At 36.2% G+C, this 18,950-nt stretch overlaps 1 protein-coding gene across 1 annotated transcript in view; it reads left to right on the top strand.

Annotated features, from left to right (window-relative positions):
• The window catches only part of SCOT (Succinyl-CoA:3-ketoacid CoA transferase), a 210,706-nt gene that overhangs the window by 155,053 nt on the left and 36,703 nt on the right, over nt 1–18,950 (top strand). Inside the window, exon 13 of the mRNA XM_090408800.1 lies at nt 14,505–14,681. Coding sequence (XP_090264926.1) covers nt 14,505–14,681 — 177 coding nt within the window. The remainder of the gene's footprint in view (nt 1–14,504; nt 14,682–18,950) is intronic.

Below are 18,950 nucleotides of genomic sequence, written 5' to 3'. Positions count from 1 at the left end.
TCTCAGATGTGAACCGTAGACTAAAATACAGAAAGATTATTGAAAAGAAAATGAAAGAGTTTGAGAACACGAATCAAACCTTGGAGATTCAGTGGCAAACTCTAAAGAAAACATTGATTGATTCTGCCAGAGAGGCATGTGGTGAGGTTGTGTGCAAGGATAAAAAAAATCAGACCTCCCTTGGTGGACACAGGAAGTTAAAGAGGCAGTGAAGGAAAAGAAGAAAGCATATCAAAAGTTCCTGGCAAATAAGTCAGCTTTTACTCTTACAGAATACAGAGACAAATGTAAGAAAGCTAAACAGTGTGTAAAACTAGCTAAACAAAAGTCATGGGAGGACTTTGGCAAGAATATAGAAAATAAATATCAAGGTGGCAAAATATTCTGGAGGTTGTTGAAGAAGCTTAGGAATGGAGGATAGAGTGCTGTAAAAGGAGTTAGAGATGATAAAGGTGACATGAAAACAGGAGAAAAAGATATCCTTGAAGTATGGAGTAATTACTTTGAAAAACTGCTAAATGAAACAAGCAGTGATGACAGCACAGTGATAAAAAAACACTGACCAGGCATGCAGTCAGGAATACATATCCATACTTGAAGTAGAAAAAGCCATCAAAGGCTTGAAATGTGGAAAGGCAGCAGGAGTAGATGATATTCGACCAGAAATGCTGAAGTATGGTGGTATAAAAGTCTTACAGTGGCTGCACTGCATAGTTCAGAAAGCCTGGACAGAGGGACGAATTCTCGATGATTGGAGTAGAGCTCTCATAGTACCCATATATAAAAAAGGGAAATAAAACTGAATGTGAGAATTACAGAGGTATTTCCCTACTGAGTGTTCCTGGCAATATCTATGCCAGTATAGTTGAGAAACGGTTGAGAAGAATTGTGGAAGAAAAGCTTGGTGAAGAACAAGCTGGATTCAGGCCAAATAGAGGCTGTCAGGATCAGATCTTCACTTTACGACAAATAGTCGAGAAAGCATGGGAATATAACAAAGATCTGTATTTAAGTTTTGTCGATTTGGAAAAGGCATATGACAAGGTGCCAAGAGAGAAGCTATTCAATACGCTGCAGTTATATGGTGTCAATGGGGCATTATATCAAGCAATACTTAGTCTTTATTTGAGTTGTAAGTCAGCAGTTAGAATTGAAGGAAGTACAGGAAGATGGTTTAATGTTAAATCTGGTGTGAGACAAGGATGTACATTATCCCCTCTGTTATTCATTATCTATATGGATCACATTATGAAGGAAAGTGGTATTAAACCTGATATCAAAATTGGAGATGTTAATGTCAGCTCTTTGCTTTATGCGGATGATGTTATACTTCTAAATAAATCCGCTACAAGTCTGCAAGATTCTCTGACTAAATTGAATGGCTGTTGTAATAGATATGGTATGAAAGTCAGCAATAAAAAGACAAAGACAATGAAAATAGGCAGAATCATTGAAAATGTCAACTGTGTTGTGAATGGAGAACCTGTGGAACAAGTAAAACATTTCAGCTACCTAGGCACAATTTTTACTGAAGATGGTAAATTAAATATAGAAATAGACAACAGAATCAGCAAAGCTGGTATGGTGGGAAGTCAATTGAATAAATTCATATGGAATAAGAGAGAAATTAGTCGGAACACTAAATTAGCTGTATACAAGACAGTGTTCAAACCAGTTTTAACTTATGGATCTGAGAGCTGGGTCAGAAGTAAAACACTTGACCAAAGACTAGAGACCGCAGATATGAGAGTCCTGAGAAAGATTAGAGGCGTGAACAGATGACATCAGTGGCAATATCATATTAAAAATGAGGATATTAGGAAAGAACTTGACATTGTCAGCATCCAGGAATGCATTAGCAGAGCTAATCTCAGGTGGTATGGTCACTTAAATAGAATGGGAGAGGAAAGATTAGCAAAACAAGTGTTCTCTGCCAGGTTGGCAGGAAAACGACCCAGAGGAAGACCAAGATATAGGTGGATTGATACAGTACAAAGTGCCTTAGACGATAGAAATATAAGATCTGATAATGTTGGAGTCTTGACAAGTAAAAGACTGATTTGTAGGAAAATTGTTGATAGGAAGTTAGTAATGACGTAATTTTTTCATGTAGTACTGTCATATCCTGCACCCCTTGAGGGTACATAGCAGGAATTTGATGATGATGATGAAGATGTAAAGTATGTCTCTCCTTGTTAGGTAGTCCAAAACAGTTTGTAAGTTTTCATAGTATTCCTCACTCTCTTCTTCAGGACTATCCATGTGGGGTGCATAAACTACCACAATTGATACATTGGTAGGCTGAGCCTTATAAATAATGTGAGCAATTATAAATTATAATGAATACTGAAGATTTAATTATAAATGTCAATGTAATTAAAGTGTGTCACGACGAAGAGTAGCAGTGTGTTTGAATGAGGTTACGAAAAAAACATTTTTTTTTCATTAATTATATCATGTAGATTGTGTGATAGTCAGGTTTGGCTATAATTATTGTATTGCGGTTCTAAAAGTGTTTGCTTCGGTTGTTATTTTGATTAGTGTGGAGGAACCATTAGCATTAAAAAAAATGGGGGCAATGGCAACAAAACAGCCTACGCCAGCAGTGTGGAAGGTCTCAACTTGGAGATCAAGTTTTTCCCTGGCAGTGCACAAGATGCAACAATTGTTTTATATATGCATCCAAATATGTTAAAGATTTATGGAGTGAACAATAAAAAGGAATGTATTATGGTATGGGAGAAGTGTGATGAAAGGCTAGGACGTTCCAAAAATGAGAATGGTATTACCAAGAATAATCAGAAAATGGATGGGAGTGCTTGCGACAGTAATAATAGAAGTGACATAGAAGTGCTTAGGCAAGATTTTGTTAATAAAAGAAAGAGAAATTATTATATTTATTTATTTAATCCCTTTATAGAGATGATATCTCTGTTCAACAATTATTTTTTTATTTTCCGAGTGTATACCTATATATTTATTTATTGCACAAGGGTTCACTCCGATTGATGCAATGACCTTAACTCTTTCTTTCAGCATCCAAAAAATCACTGACTCAAAACCAAAAACAATATATATACACACACACACACACACTTCAAACAACTTTACATAACTATAAATAACTACAGAATTAATTGGATCCAGGGCCTTTTAAAAATAAACTTACATTTAAGACTAGACTAAACACTTTGTTTGCACAATGACAAAATGTTCATAGTCAGTTTCTCTCTCTGTCAAGGCCCTTTTCCCAAGATATATGACTTTATTCTTCATTTTCATAGGATCCTTTCTCATCACTCATGTAGCACACATTAATTCTTCCTGACTCAATTCTGTCTTCTTTCCAATAGAAATAATAGTTAGATTCGGCATCCTTAAGACAGATGAAACTTCCTAATCAAAGTTTTCTCGAACATTCCTGTAGAACGTAAATAGCAATTTCTTCTTTTATTCACTAATGCTTATTGACAGTCTTGACTCTTTCACTTTAAAAACTCACAGTTCTATGATTCCCTTTTCAGAATCTACTAAACATCTTCCAATTAGCGTTTCCTTTTAAAACGTCTATAGCAATATTTTCTTTTATTTACCAATACTTATTCCACTTTAATACTTCATAGTTCCACGATTCCTTTTTCAGAATATACTATTAATTTTCCTCCGACTGTCACATAAAAAAACTCAATTTCTTCCCGAATCTAAACATCTGTCGGCTTTTGTTCTTATTTCTTCCCGAACGCTCTCTTGTATACTACTGTTACTTCAATGCCAAATGCTCTCCTTGTCAGCTGTCAATCACACATCAAACTTCTCGGCGAGCATGTGCGCTCCATGAAACTGGTAAGCGAGAAACTAAATACACTGGCTGACACGTAGATTACATTAACGACAAGAGAATGTCTTTTCAAAACACAAAACTTGATATTTTAAACTACAAATGAATTGTTTAAAGTAACACAACTATTCAAATCCGGTACGTACATCAATTTTTTAACTTCTTTACATTTCATTTTGACAAAACAATTTCAATAACAGGCACATCGCAAGTGCTGCCAGTGCGTTTTATGAAACTAAAACTAATAAACAATTCATAAAAATATTCAGAATTTTAAATTATGATTATTTTTACAATTTAATGAAAATGAAGAGTTCACGTTAAATGTATGGAGAAGAAAATTGCATGTTTAAAGAAGAGTATAAGTGATGTAAATGACAGAGGTTAAGAGGAGACAAGTATCTAATGAAGATAGGGTTGCATTATATGGTGACTTAATCATTAAAGGTGTGCAAAATAAAGTGCACAAAACATGTTTTACAGGTGGTTCAATAAAGCGAATATCAGATGCCTTGCATACAAGGAAAGAATAGGCACCAGAGTTAGTGGTGGGCACAATCAGTTGAATAGAGAAACAAAAAAATGTGGAAAGGAATTTGAAGAAGTTGTTGCAGGAAGTGAAGGATAATAGTGTCATTGGGAAAGGGAAAGTGTTTTATTTGCTGCTCGGATATGATAGTAGTGAACTGAGGAGAGCAATTTTAACCATTCTAACTTCTCTTTGAATTCATTCCATACTTTCACAAACTGAATGACAAGATGGCTGAATTGTGTCAGGCAGAGTGTGTGTTCATTTGAATGGGTTTGATGTTGGTCATTTGGAGCAATTGCTGTTTAATAACAGTGCACAGGGTTCATACGAAATTAGTACCATGAAGCAGGTTGTGGAAGGACGGGAAGAGGATGGATACAAAGGTGAGGAAGTGATTATAGCAGAGCAAAATGGTATGGATGATAAGAATTTAAATGAAAATCAGAGTCAGTACACTATAACAGAGAGTAAAGAGTGATTGCATTAATGGGATGGCCTCAAAGAGTGGAGAATTGCTATGCTTGTATACTAATCTATGGAGTATCAGAAATAAAGGGGCTGAATTTGAATCATTGATTGAATCAGTATGCCCAAAGATAATTATAAGTGAAGCTTGGTTGACTGAGGATGATATACTGTCAGCACTTGAAATGGTAGGATATAGAATTTTCCAAAAGGATAGGAAGATGAAGAGGGGTGGGGGGGTTTGTTAATGGTAGCAGAGGAATTTTGTCCTTCAAGAGTTGAAGTGGAAAATAATAGTACATGTGACAAATTTGAAGCTGTTTGGTGTGAAGTTGAGATCAATAGAATAGTATAGCTAATAGGATGCTGTTATTGGACAGGGAATATGGAGAATATTGATTGTGAAATGTTTAGACAAATTAGTTGGGAAAGTAAAAAGGAAGATGATCCTAATGGAAGATTTTAATTATAGGAATGTAGATTCAAAAGAAGAAATAGTGTATAGTAACAAAGAGAGTGAATTTGTTAAGTTTCTGCAGGATAACTATCTAAAGCAGCATGTGGTGGATGCAACATGAGGTTCATCGATGTTAGATTTGGTGATATCCTCACAGAATGTGGTTGTGAATGAGATATCAACGCTACTACCTGTTGGTGAAAAAGGTGATCATAAGACATTGGTTTGGAAGGTAGTCAAACAGGGAAAAGTCATCAAGAAGGTCTGTATGTGGAACTATAGGGTGGGTGATTATCAGAAGCTCTATATTCAACTAGCCTCGATACACTGGGTTGATGAATTGTGTAGAAAAGATGTTGACAGTGGCAATATCTAACAAGCAATGGATAGCTGCTTACCAAGAGTCAAGCGAATAAATAGAGTAGGAGTGAGATGGATGAACAGTGAAATCAAGCAAGCAGTGTTACAAAAGAAGTTGTTCTGGATGAAGTACAAGACAGTTCACAGTGAAGAGATGCATGACAGAAAATTGACAAGCATCATTAAAAAAGAAGTAGAATTTGAGAGGAGATTGGTCAGTCAGGTCAAAGCTAATCCAAGAAAATTTTTCTGCTATATTGCTAGCATCTTAGAGAGAAAATAATAAAGAGGAAAAATAAGCAAGTTGATACTGGTGGATAGTTATGGTAGCAGAGTAACCATAACTATCCACTATAGTCGAATTATTTAATGAACACTACATCAGTGTACATCGTAATAGTGTGAATGATGCTGTGCATCATGTAGAAGGGGGAGGCAAGAATTAGGAGAATTAAAGGTGAAAAATCATACATGTATCAGGTGTTGCTTGGGTTAGATGTTTATAAGACTATGGGAAATGGATGACATATCACCACGTATTTTTAAAGAATGTGCAAAACAGTTAACCATGCCCTTATCCTGGTTATTTAATGAAAGTTTTGCAGTGGGTAAGGTTCTTAAGGAGTGGAAAGAAGACAAAATAATACCTCTCCACAAGCATGGTTCAAGAACAGAAGTTTCCAATTATAAACCATTCTGTATAACTGTGGTTGTGGTCAAGGTGTTGGAGAGATGGGTAAGGAATAGAATACAGGATTGAGTTGAAGATAAGATGCTCTATGATGGTCAGTAGATTTGTGAAGGGTACGTCTTGTTTTAGCAATCTGCTTATGTTTTATGATAAGGTGAAAAGTGTTGCATAAGATAGAATCATATACAGTGATATTCTTGGACTTTGCAAAAGCATTTCATAGATTACCACATGATCAGTTGGTGTACAAGATGCAGCGGACAGGAATAAATAGTATATGGGTTAGATGGATTGGCTCTCTGAATGATACCATCAAGTTGTATATGATGGAGCTGTCTCAGAAAAGGAAGGTGATCAGTGGAATGTCTCAGGGGTCTGTTCTTGGGCCCCTACTGTTTTACTTATTTGTTAATGATATTTCATGTGGATTGACTGGGGATCTTCAAGTGTTTGCCAATAATGCAAAGTTCAGTAGAATTATCAGGAATAGTGTTGATATTAATTCTCTACACTAAGATTTGAATAGACTTTTAGCTTGTACAAATGAATGGCAGTTGCAGTTTTAATATTAATAAATGTTACACTTTGGGATACTGAGATATAAGGCTATGTACAGTAAAACCCCAAAGTTATGCAGTAGGTGGGACCAACAAAAAGCGCATAAGTTGAATTCGCATAACTCGAGGTATAATTTTGCATGTAATTTATATATACAAACATACAATTGGGACCAAAAGTTTACAAAAACACCTGTATTTTTTAAGAAATATAATCATAATTATAGTTTTTCATACATAAAAAAAAGAAAGTTATTTCGATGTCGATGGTTTCATAAAATATAATAGATTCGTCTGATGGCATAATGTCTTTTTCTTGTCACGCAAAATTTCTTCATAGCAAGCTAATGATTTTTTTATTCCTTGCCTTGTGGCTACAATTCGTTCCTCATTAGAATCTATGTCCTCCAAAATCTGTAAACTTTTCTTATATGATTGTTCTCACTGTGGATTCCTGTAGATCGAACTTCTTTGCTAGCTCACAAATTTTCATTCTGCCTTCAAAATCCTTAATAATGTTGAGTTTTGTTTCCAAAGTCAATGTTTTTCTTTTCTTGCTAGCTGTAGAAGAATCGGACTTGCTTCTTTTCGATGGCATTATTATTTTTTATGTGATAAAATTTTTATCAAGAACAACATTAAACAATCGCAGGGTTTGTAGACTATAAAAATCGTGTATGAATGGAGACTGCACGAAACATGTCAGTGCTTGTTCACAGCATGTCCGACACTGGCGAATGCGGCTACGACTATTGGTGAGGCGTGAAGCAGGTCGGGAATACATACATATAAGAAACTGCGTAACTCCAGATTCACCTAAGTCAGGGTATAACTGTACTGTATTGATAAAGTTGTACGTCAGGAAGTGTATGAGATTCGGGATCTTGGAGTAATGCAGACAGTTAACTGAAGTTCCAAGGGCACTTGCACACATTATAAAGACTGCACATCATATTGCTGCTATGATTATTTTTATTTTGACATGGATAAGGTGGTAGTGGTACCTATATAAGGCATTGGTCAGACTACATATGGCTTTTGTGTTCAGATTTGATCAATTAGTTTTCATCAAAATGTGGAAACACTAAAGAGAGTCCAAAGATGAATTACCAAAGTGATATCAGGTCTCTGGAGTGTTGATTATGAAGAGCATTTAAGAGAATGTGAATTATAGTGATTGGTGGATAGGAGGAAAAGAGGAGATGTGATGGAAAGAGACCTCTTCAAGTTAAGTGATTCTATCAGATTATTACAGAAGAAATTATAACAAAGACTGGATGTTAAGATGGGAAGAACAAGAAGTCATCCCCGGAAGTTGTATGAAGATGTGGTGAAGAAGGGTGTGAGGAGTACATTTTTTGCGTGGAGAGTTGTTAGTGAGTGGAATGCATTGCCTGAGTGCATTGTAAGTGCAGGTAGTGTAAATAACCTCAAAGCTCATTATGATAGACATGTTGCTGGTTGAGTGGGCCTCCCACAGTGAGTCGGTTAACTCCATGGAGGTTACCAAATAAAAAAAATCAGCTAATGCCTTTTATTCCCTTATAGGGAGTAGGCGAGGTCTTTATACCCTATCTAGCTTTTGGAGACTGAGTGGGCAGTTCAATCTCCACCAGTAGCCAATCAGAGATAGCTGGACCATGTATATCACTAATTATAGCAGCCACCGATGAAGAGGCTGGCAAACAAGTGTTGCGATCTCTTAGTACCTAACTCTAACAAGATATGTTACTGTCTGAAATAATGTGGGTACTATGGTCGATTTTCTTGAGTTTATGGGATAAAAAACCCGAGTTTCTGGGAGGAAAAACCTGCTTGCCCATGCCAGAGATAGACTAACTTGGGAATCGGTCGAAGAAAGGCTTAGAAAAAGTTCCTCTAGTCGGCGACTAGACTTGAACTTAAGTCTGACTTCAAGCGACTAAGCGCAGAGGATGCAAACACCACTTCCACTTAGCTACACAGGTATTTTGGTTACCAAATAATAATGTTAAGAAAAGAGCTGCAAAAAAAAGAACACTCTGAAGGGAATACAAAAAAAAAGGTGATCAGCATATTCATGAGGAGTACAAGCAAGAAGAGTGACTAGTAAGGTAAGAAAGGCCAAATCAGATAAAGAGAAAATTAGCTAAGCAGGCCAAAGGAAACCCAAAAGAATTTTTTTATGTAGCAAGTAAGAGGAAAAATTACTATAGTAGGATGACTTTAAACAATCCAGACAAAGGCAGAAGAAACAGTTGAATTGCTGAATGAACATTTTGCAAGGGTGTATCGTCCAGGTGGAAATTTTGTAATTGCTGACGTGACAGAGATTCATGTCAAAATGGAGGTAGGTGAAGGAGGTGTTTAGCATATTTGTTGAGAGATGAATTTCATCGCCTGGTGTGAGACTACTTCCCCGTGGAAGACCATGGACTTTTATACAAACCCTGAAGTGGCTTGTATAAAAGTTCCATGTTTGGTCTCTAGAGCAGGGTTTCTGGACTATGTAAAAATAAATTTAAAAAAAAAAAAAAAAATTCCCTAGTTTATTCATAGTACAAATGTACTATAGGTTTACTAATAGCCTTTTGTGGGTGGAAAAAAAAAAATTGAAAAACATTAACATCAGCAAGGCTGAATGGCATGTCAACCCGCATGAATGTGCAAGTGAATTGACCTTACCTCTAATAACATTTAATCTAAGTTTCAGCTCTGGCAAGGATCCAATAGAGTGGAAAGAGGGTGAGATAGTTCCATTACATAAAGGTTTCTCTAAGGGTTGGTTATTAAAATATTGGAAAAGTTGGTTAAAGGGAAAATCAAACAGTGGGTGAATATGGTTACGATACTCTATAATAGGCAGTGTGACTTTGTAAAGGGAAGATCAAATGACAAATCGCCCTATCTTTATTATTCTTTGTAGGTATTTGCTGCTTCAATTGTCTTAAAGCTACTCTCTTCATCATCAATTTTCTGTTTTCTCAGTGACATTATTATTATTATTATTATTATTATTTGACACCTCCAGGGAGTCCAAAGACTCATCGAGGGAGAGTGTGCCAACAGCATCGAACGATTGGCCCCCTTTCAACTACTAACCGTGCTCATGGTAATAGTATTGGACAGATTTCCTAGTTTCTCAAATAATTTAAAAACAAACCTCATTTTTGTTTGTTATAATTCACTAGAACTTGCAGCAAGTCCACTTCATAACACATAATGGCAGTGAATGGTTTCTTATTTCAGTTTGCTTACCACATTTAAAGGTTTGTGGAACTTTGTGAGTGTGTTTAGAACAAACTGAATTTATCAAAATTCAGTTTATGGTTTATCAAAATATCTATTTAATGGGATGGAAGAAAGTAGATACACTTCATTATTGATTCATCTACAAAGTGAACTCTGAATTTTATTAAGAATTTTTGTCTTTTTATACCAACTGTAGCATATTTTATGCTAATGTTGGTATAAATATTTTAAGTATTAAAAGTAAGTAAAAAAAAGATATTTAAAGATTTCTTTGAACTATCTCTTAATGTGAATAATTTTTCAATCTCTTCTGGGATAAAAAATTATAAAATCGTATGGGAAATACATTACGTAGATTTCCTAGTTTCTCAAATAATTTAAAAAGCGAACCTCATTTTAGTATGTTAGAGTATTTTGAACAACAAATAGCCTGTGGGCCATGGTGTTAGAGGCTGCTAATAATGTGATGAAGTCTTACCATTCATGGTTACTGTACAATATTCTTCACTACAGATCCTATGTTGTTTATTATTTTAACGGTATAATAGAACACAGAAACTAAGTAAATAATTAATTTATTGACTTGATGCTGATATTTCGCTGGTATTATAACCAGCATCTTCAGAGCACAAAAACACTGTTTGTCACAATACGCGAGACTAAAACAACATGGTGTACTTAACCAAAATTGTAGCAGCAACACAAAGACTAGAGTCCTGATTTTGGCGCCCTCTATCTGAAGAAAAAAAAAAAAAAAAAAAAAACGCTATCATATATTACTAGAGTCCTAGAAAAGTGCTAGTTTTTTCTTAATATGACTGTCTCCCAGATCTTCGGCAAGTTAATACAGCCTTATTTGTTGAGATTTGGAGTGTGTTTTAGGGCTTCTGTCGCCTCTAAGAACAATCTCTCTGATTTATATGGGTTTCTGTGTAGTACTTTTGTGTTTTTCCAGTTGATCCTGTGTGCAGGGGTATCCAGAGCATGGTCTGCTAGGCCCGACTTCCCATAATGATATTTCCGGACGTATCGTTTATGTTCGCTGATGCGGATATTCACAGTTCTTCCTGTTTGACCGTAGTAGGCTTGATTGCATGAGCAGGGTACTTGGTAGACTCCTGGATGTGATAAAGGAGGAATGCTGTCCTTGGGTGAGCGGATGTGGGTGGCTAATTTGCTATATGGTCTGAATGTAGTGCGTAGTTTATGTTTATTGAGAATTCTTGAGATCTTTTCGGATGTGCCTTTAATGTAAGGGATGGTGACTGTTTTGTTGTAGTTCTCTGTGGTGGATGGTGGGAGGGGTTTCTTGGGAGTGTTCAGTATTTTGTTTATTTTTTGTTGATTGTAGCCGTTGGCCAAGAAGGTGTGGCGTAAGTGAGTCAGTTCAGCAGTCAGAGCCTTGTCATTTGAACAGATTGCTCTCGCTCTATGGGTTAGCGTTTTTAATATGCCATATTGTTGAGAAGGATGATGGTGTGATTGTTTGTGTAAGTATCTGCCTGTATGTGTGGGTTTTCTGAAAACTGAAAATGATAAGGAACCATCTGGGAGACGTGTGATGAGTGTATCCAGGAAGGGCAGACAATTGTTGGCTTCCAGTTCCATAGTAAAGTGGATTTTTGGATGTTGGCTATTTAAATGTGCTAAGAATGTTTTCAATGTCTCAGGGCCATGTGGCCAAATAGTAAGCACATCATCAACATAGCGTAGCCAAAGTGTTGGTTTGAGAGTGGCTGTATTGATTGCTTGTTTTTCAAGGTGTTCTATGTAAAAGTTGGCTAGGGGGGGAGAAAAGGGGGAGCCCATGGCTGTCCCATCAATTTGTTTGTATATTTTCCCTTTCCATGTGAAATATCCTGCATGTATTGTGAATTTGAATAGTTCAAATATATCAGGGGGGAAGTGTGACTTCAGTAGATTGAGAGTTTCTATTAGTGGTACATTTGTGAATAGTGAAGTGATGTCAAAGCTTACTATTAAGTCTGAGCTTTTTAGGGTGAGGTGTTGTAAGATGCTTTTTAGGTGTGCTGAATTTTTGATAAAGGAGGGAGAATTGTTAGTGAGAGTGGCTAGTAGCTTCGCTAAATGTCTAGCCAGTTTGTATGTGGGACTATTTATACTGTCCACAATTGGGCGTAGGGGTGTGCCTGGTTTGTGAATTTTTGGTGATCCATAGATCCTCGGTGTTTTAACATGGAAAGGTTTGAGTTTGTTAACTGTGTCTTTGGGCCAGGAAGTGACTTTTTTTAATAATTTTCGTGCCTTATTCTTTTGTGTGTTGGTAGGATTGCGATCTATAATTTTGTATGTTGACTGATCTTGTAATAGTGTGTGCATTTTGTTTTCATATTCAGTTGTGTCCATCACCACAGTTGCATTTCCTTTGTCTGCTTTTGTTATGGTAATCTGGCTGTTGTTGTGTAGCTCTTTTATAGCAATGAATTCCTTATGTGGGATATTATTTTTTGGAGGCTTGGACTTGATTAGGATGTTGGCCACATCTAAACGTATGTTGTTAGCTATTGTTGGAGGCAGGTCGTAAATTCCTCGTTCGATGGACGCTATTATTTCGGCTTTTGGAACTTGCTTGGGAGTTATGGCAAAGTTGTGCCCTCGACTTGAAGAACTGTGAATATCCGCATCAGCGAACATAAACGATACGTCCGGAAATATCATTATGGGAAGTCGGGCCTAGCAGACCATGCTCTGGATACCCCTGCACACAGGATCAACTGGAAAAACACAAAAGTACTACACAGAAACCCATATAAATCAGAGAGATTGTTCTTAGAGGCGACAGAAGCCCTAAAACACACTCCAAATCTCAACAAATATGGCTGTATTAACTTGCCGAAGATCTGGGAGACAGTCATATTAAGAAAAAACTAGCACTTTTCTAGGACTCTAGTAATATATGATAGCGTTTTTTTTTTTTTTTTTTTTTTTTTTTTTTTTCAGATAGAGGGCGCCAAAATCAGGACTCTAGTCTTTGTGTTGCTGCTACAATTTTGGTTAAGTACACCATGTTGTTTTAGTCTCGCGTATTGTGACAAACAGTGTTTTTGTGCTCTGAAGATGCTGGTTATAATACCAGCGAAATATCAGCATCAAGTCAATAAATTAATTATTTACTTAGTTTCTGTGTTCTATTATACCGTTAAAATAATAAACAACATGTTCGACGAACACATAAGTCTGTCCACACTACAGATCCTAATTCAAGCACAGGCAATAGCTCCATACCATAAAGTTACCTCAACAATCAAATCACCAATTTCACCAAAATCTGCACAATAACTATGGTTATTGTGTAGTCTTCCTAGAAATATTCTTTGAATATATGTCATCTGTGCACATTCATCGAGTTACGTATATTGTGTAACGTGTCTTTTTGTTCCACAGTATCTTCAGCTGCTGAAAGATTGATTTACTTCCAGTCTTTACTCCATAGTAGTCACTGTATTATATTTAAGAGTATATGAGCATCTTAGGCTTGTAATCAGCTATAACACTACAAAATCCCAACTTATGAAGAGCTTTCGTAATAGTCATGGTTCATTAGTATCACTGTTTCTCTCCTTAGTTTGCTGATTATACATATAAGTTTGTGGTATTCCATTTTGATAGCTGGTCTAGTGTAAAATGGAATACACATTCCACAGTGTATTCCATTTTACACTAGACCAGCTATCATTAATAATGGTTTATCAAGTTTTTGCATGCTTCATATCATTAGCTGGCAATATTTTTATCCATTGATTTTAAGTGCCTAATGCATTACAAGCAGAGGAGAACGCTTGTTTTACTTAACTGTTCAGATTTTTATGTCAGATGTTATGTATTACCAACGTATAAGTTTATCTACAAGAATTACTTGTTTTGCTCACAAATGATCTAAGTGATATATTATCTTGTTTTGAATTGTATGATGATGTACAATTGGCAGGTTATTTACGTATATCCTTTTTGTCCTTCCGCTGCTATCTCTGTTGCTTGAGCCATTGTATTTGCTTATTTTGTTACAGAATTGAAGTATCACAATGCTTGTTGGAGAGTGGGTACTTTTTTGTTTTTTTTCTACCCATAAAAGGTTGTAAACCTATAGTACATTAGTACTGTGGCTAAAATAAAAAGTTTTTCTATTTTTATTTTATTTTTTTTTTATATAATCTGAAATCCCTACTCTCAGAGAAAACAGAACTTTTTAAAGCCACTTTAGGTTTCCAGTTCTTATCCTTAAATTCATCTAATTTGAAAAAAGATTTTATAAATTAGTTTTTCCAATCATCAGATTGCATAAATTCAGTTATGTTTATTTTTTAATGTGGTTTATTATTATTTATTTTATTTATTTAATTTTTTTTTTTCAGGGAAAATTAGTGAAAGGAATGGGGGGAGCAATGGATCTTGTAAGCAGTAGTGCTGCTGGAACAAAAGTTGTTGTAACTATGGAACATACTGCCAAAGGAGGATCTCCTAAGATTCTTAAAGAATGCACACTTCCACTGACTGGAAAAAATTGTGTAGATATGATAATTACTGAAAAGGTATGGTAAATTAAGTTTTTAATCATTTAATAGATATTTTATTTAAAATATACTGTAAAACTTTAATAATTTAGAGAGTATCAAAATTTTTATTATTATTATTATGATGATGATTCAGGCCTCCATGGAGTCAAAAGACTCATCATGGGAGGCCCATCCTAGAAAACACAGTCTATCATACCACTCATCGACAATTCGTTCTCTCACCACTCTATCTGGCAATGTATTCCATGGTTCAACCACCTTCCGTGCAAAGAAACCACTCCTCACCCTGTTGCTCACAGCTTCCTTTCGTAACGTCCAGGGATGGCCCCTTGTCCTCACTCCTTCCCTCTGCTCCACCAAGTGAAAGAACTCCTCTGTGTCAACCCTGTAACCTCTTCCCCATACCCACTCCTTGGGTACCTTTCCCTTGGTCAGACTTTCATTGAAAAGCCGGGTCAATGGAGCCGTCAATTCTTTAGCACATTCTCTCAAAACCTGACAAAATTCCATTCAGTCCCAATGCTTTATTGACATCCAGAGTACTCGGTATTTGAAACACACTCTCCTCTTGCACTTCTAAATCCTGAACCTGTCCTATCCGTCTAGTATGAAAACCTACTGTTCCAGGTTGAAATATCCCAATCAAGTGTTCATTGAACAACTCCTTTGCATCAGTCATTCTATTCCCATTTTTATCCAACCATGTTATACTTCCACAATCATTTCTCCTCCTACTGGCCACATAACTAAAAATTCCTTTTTCCAACAATGGAACAACAATTTTTATCCAACAATGTTATACTTCCACAATCATGTCTCCTCCTAGTGGTCACATAACTAAAAAAATTGGCCCTGAGATCCATAGAAAATCCATAGGATTTTCTATGGATCTCAGGGCCAATCTCTTCTCATATGTGGATAGTCTGAAAAGTTCTCGGCCTAACAATAAAAAAAAAAGATTTAGAATTTCAAAATTATTTTTATTTTTCAACATAATCTCCCTTAAGATTAATACATTTATTCCAGTGATGCTCCAGTGCCATTATTCCATTCTTGTAGTGGTTCTCAGTAAGATCTGCAAAATACCCCTCTATAGTTGCAATCATCTCTTGATTCGAAGAAAAATGCTGACCAGCAAGGAAGAGTTTTAGTTTTGGGAAGAGATAGAAGTCAGAGGAACCCAAATCTGAGGAATAGGGTGGATGTTCCAACAATTCATAGTGCAGATCCCTTAATTTTCCCATTGTCAAAACACCAAAAAAAATCATCTTTCATCACATTGTTCTGATGAAAGATGATTTTTTTCTTCTTCAAACCAGGTCTTTTCTCACAAATTTCTTCATCTAGTCTGGTTAAAAGATCAGAATAACATTCCCCAGTTATTGTTTTACCTTTTTCAAGATAATTAATACACAAAATGCCTTTGGCACTGAACAACTAGCTTCTATCCACTGTTTGGATTCTGGTGTGTACTGGTGAATCCAAGTCTCATTCATAGTAATAAATTGACACACAAAATCAGTTTTATTCTTGTTAAAATGCTCTCCAAGCACTGTTCAGAGATTTTCATGCGAGTCCGTTTTTGAACTACACGGCACCCATCTTGTGCAAAGCTTTTTCATTTGCAATTTTTCATGCAAAATGTATCCGACATCTTCTTTTGAAATGCCTATAGTCTCAGCAATTTCACACACTTTGATTCGCCAGTCATCCAATACTATATTGTGCACTTAATTAATGATTTCTGGTGTTGTTACATTTTTTAGACATCCTTCACATGGATCATCTTCAATGCTGGTACAGCCGCATTTAAACTCAGCAGCCCATTTCTAATTATCAAAAACGAAGGAAAAGGGTGCCCATAAACTTTTATGAACTTCAAATGAATTTCTTTTGCCGTTAAACCTTCTTTTACAGAGAATTTTATAACTGCACGATACTCAGTTTTATCCATTTCAAGGGATACAGACAACACTTTTGCTTCTGACAGTTCTATAAAAAAAAAAACTACTTGATAGAATGACTTGCAATTTCACTTCAGTGCTTATGATAGACGTGCCAACTTAGAAAAAAAAAATCTTGCTGATAGTGTTGCCATTTATGGTCGAGGCTGAGAACTTGTCAGACCACCCTCATATTCCAGTTCTGCCTTCCTTACCATATTAGTCACTCTCCTAGCCTGAGTCTTGTATTCTTCATGCATCTGCTCTCCATCCCTTTCTTTATATATCTCTTCCATAATCTCTTTTTAACTTGCAGCTCCTGTTTGTTATCCACTTTACACCAAATTGTGTCCGCTTCTTCATTCGTGGTCTACAGCTTATTATTGCTTCTAATAAATATTCCTTCACAATTTCCCAAGCATTATGATATCTTGCCCTCCCAGTTCCTCCCTCCATGGAACTGCCCCAAGTTACCTGCCTTTTAATTCCACATACATTCCTTTCTCTTTGATATTCCTGCATGTCTATTCATCTTCCAAGTCAAAACCACATAGTCACTCTCTCTCTCTCTCTCTCTCCAACTGGGAGCAGAGATGCCATCTCAGTTATAATCAGCTCTTCTAATGCTATAACCAAACCCAAAACTCTTAAACCTAATGTTCCTTCTACTACATGTTGCCTAAGACATCTATTCCTCAAGAATTCTAGAAATTCCATTCCCTTATTACTACATGCATTTTCCTCTTCCCAGCTTATACTGCTGTAGTTAAAATCTCCTATAACAATAATTCTTCTTGCATGTGCCAAGCTCAACTGCCTAAACATCTCCTGCTCCTCACCCTCTGTACTCCCTGGCTTGTAGCAACACCCCACTAAATATCCTCTTGCCCACTTCTATCACACACCATATGCTTTCAAAACCATTAGTGCCATTGCCCTCCAAATTCTCCACTCTGAGAGGACATAAGTCATCACTTATCATAAGCAGTACACCACACTGCATTTTCCTTCCTATCCTGTTGAAAAATGTTTTACCATGCTACTTCTATTCCTGTTATCATCTTCCATCAACCACATCTCAAAGATCCCAATAATCTTTGGACCGGTTGATGCTATCAGCACCACCAATTCATCTCCTTTATTCTAGATACTCCTGACATTAATATAAAGAATAAAAATGTTACTGTTTCTATACCTATCATTATCCCCTCCAGACTCCAATGGATTCAGTATTACCAAATGTATTCCCACAAGAGGCCACCCCTTCTACTATCCACCCTGATAATTCACTGGTGTCGAGGCTAGCTGGTGAAAGGACGTACTGTCGGAGAGCTCCTGAAAGATTTGTGATTTTTGTTGATTTATTAATATTTTGTTAGATTTAATTGTGTAATTTTAGTATATTATGGTAGTTTTATTAGTGTAGTTAGTGTACTAAAGTGTTTTATAACATAATCTATGTCGGGAAGTCGCCGCTAGAGGGATTCGTAGTGTGTGGTGTTCGTGAAAGCTCCTGATAACATAAGCGTTATTTTCAGTTATCGTAGATAAATTTACTTTAATATTGCGTAGTTTTGTTTGCCTTGCGTATCTTAGTGTGTCTGTTCCTTGCGTATCTTGCGTATCATTGTGTGTTTTTGGTATTTATAGTTTGATAAAATACGTTACTAGTAAGTATGGCTCCAGTACGAAAGAAAATGATGGCCAGTAATGATGGTTCGCCATCTTCTTTCAAGAACGGTAATGTAAAGGAGATGATTCAGTGTACTATCTGCAAAATGTATGCTTTGCGGAGTGCGGTCAGAGTGTGGTTAGATGATAATAAAGGAGCGAATGTGTGTAGAAAATGTAGGGAGAATGAGGAATTGAAGTGTATTTCGGATCGTGAGTGTGATATTTTTGTCAAACTTCAGAATGAAGAAAATAGGGATATGACAAGAAACGGCGAGGTTGTACCAGAGAATTGTGAGAGTGTGAATGATAGTATTAATAGTTTTACAGAGAATAAAAAAGATGAGATAGATGCAATGAGTGAGATCGCGTTGTTGAATGGTGCGATACAAAGGGCAAAACAGCAGCTAGAGCGTATGAGCAAAAGTCGACTGAATGAACCAGCCAATAATAAAAAGTATGACAGGAAAAATAAACGTATGAGTGTGAACATGAACAAAATGAAGGATAGAGTGTTGTATGGAGACTCGTTAGTACGAGGTGTGTTAGTAGAGGATTTGACAAAATCATACCAATCTGGTGCGACCATAAAGGATGTAACTGAGTCTATTAGAGAGCAAAAGGAAAGGGTGAAAGAAATGATTGTTGTGGCAGGTACGAATGATTTGAA

This window comes from Typopeltis vanoorti, chromosome 19 (assembly GCF_054136105.1).
Source record: "Typopeltis vanoorti isolate ZY-2024b chromosome 19, IOZ_Tvanoo_1.0, whole genome shotgun sequence".
NCBI classification, from domain to species: Eukaryota; Metazoa; Arthropoda; class Arachnida; order Uropygi; family Thelyphonidae; genus Typopeltis; species Typopeltis vanoorti.
Note: the sequence above shows the minus strand (reverse complement) of the source record. Positions and strands in the feature narration are given on the sequence as shown.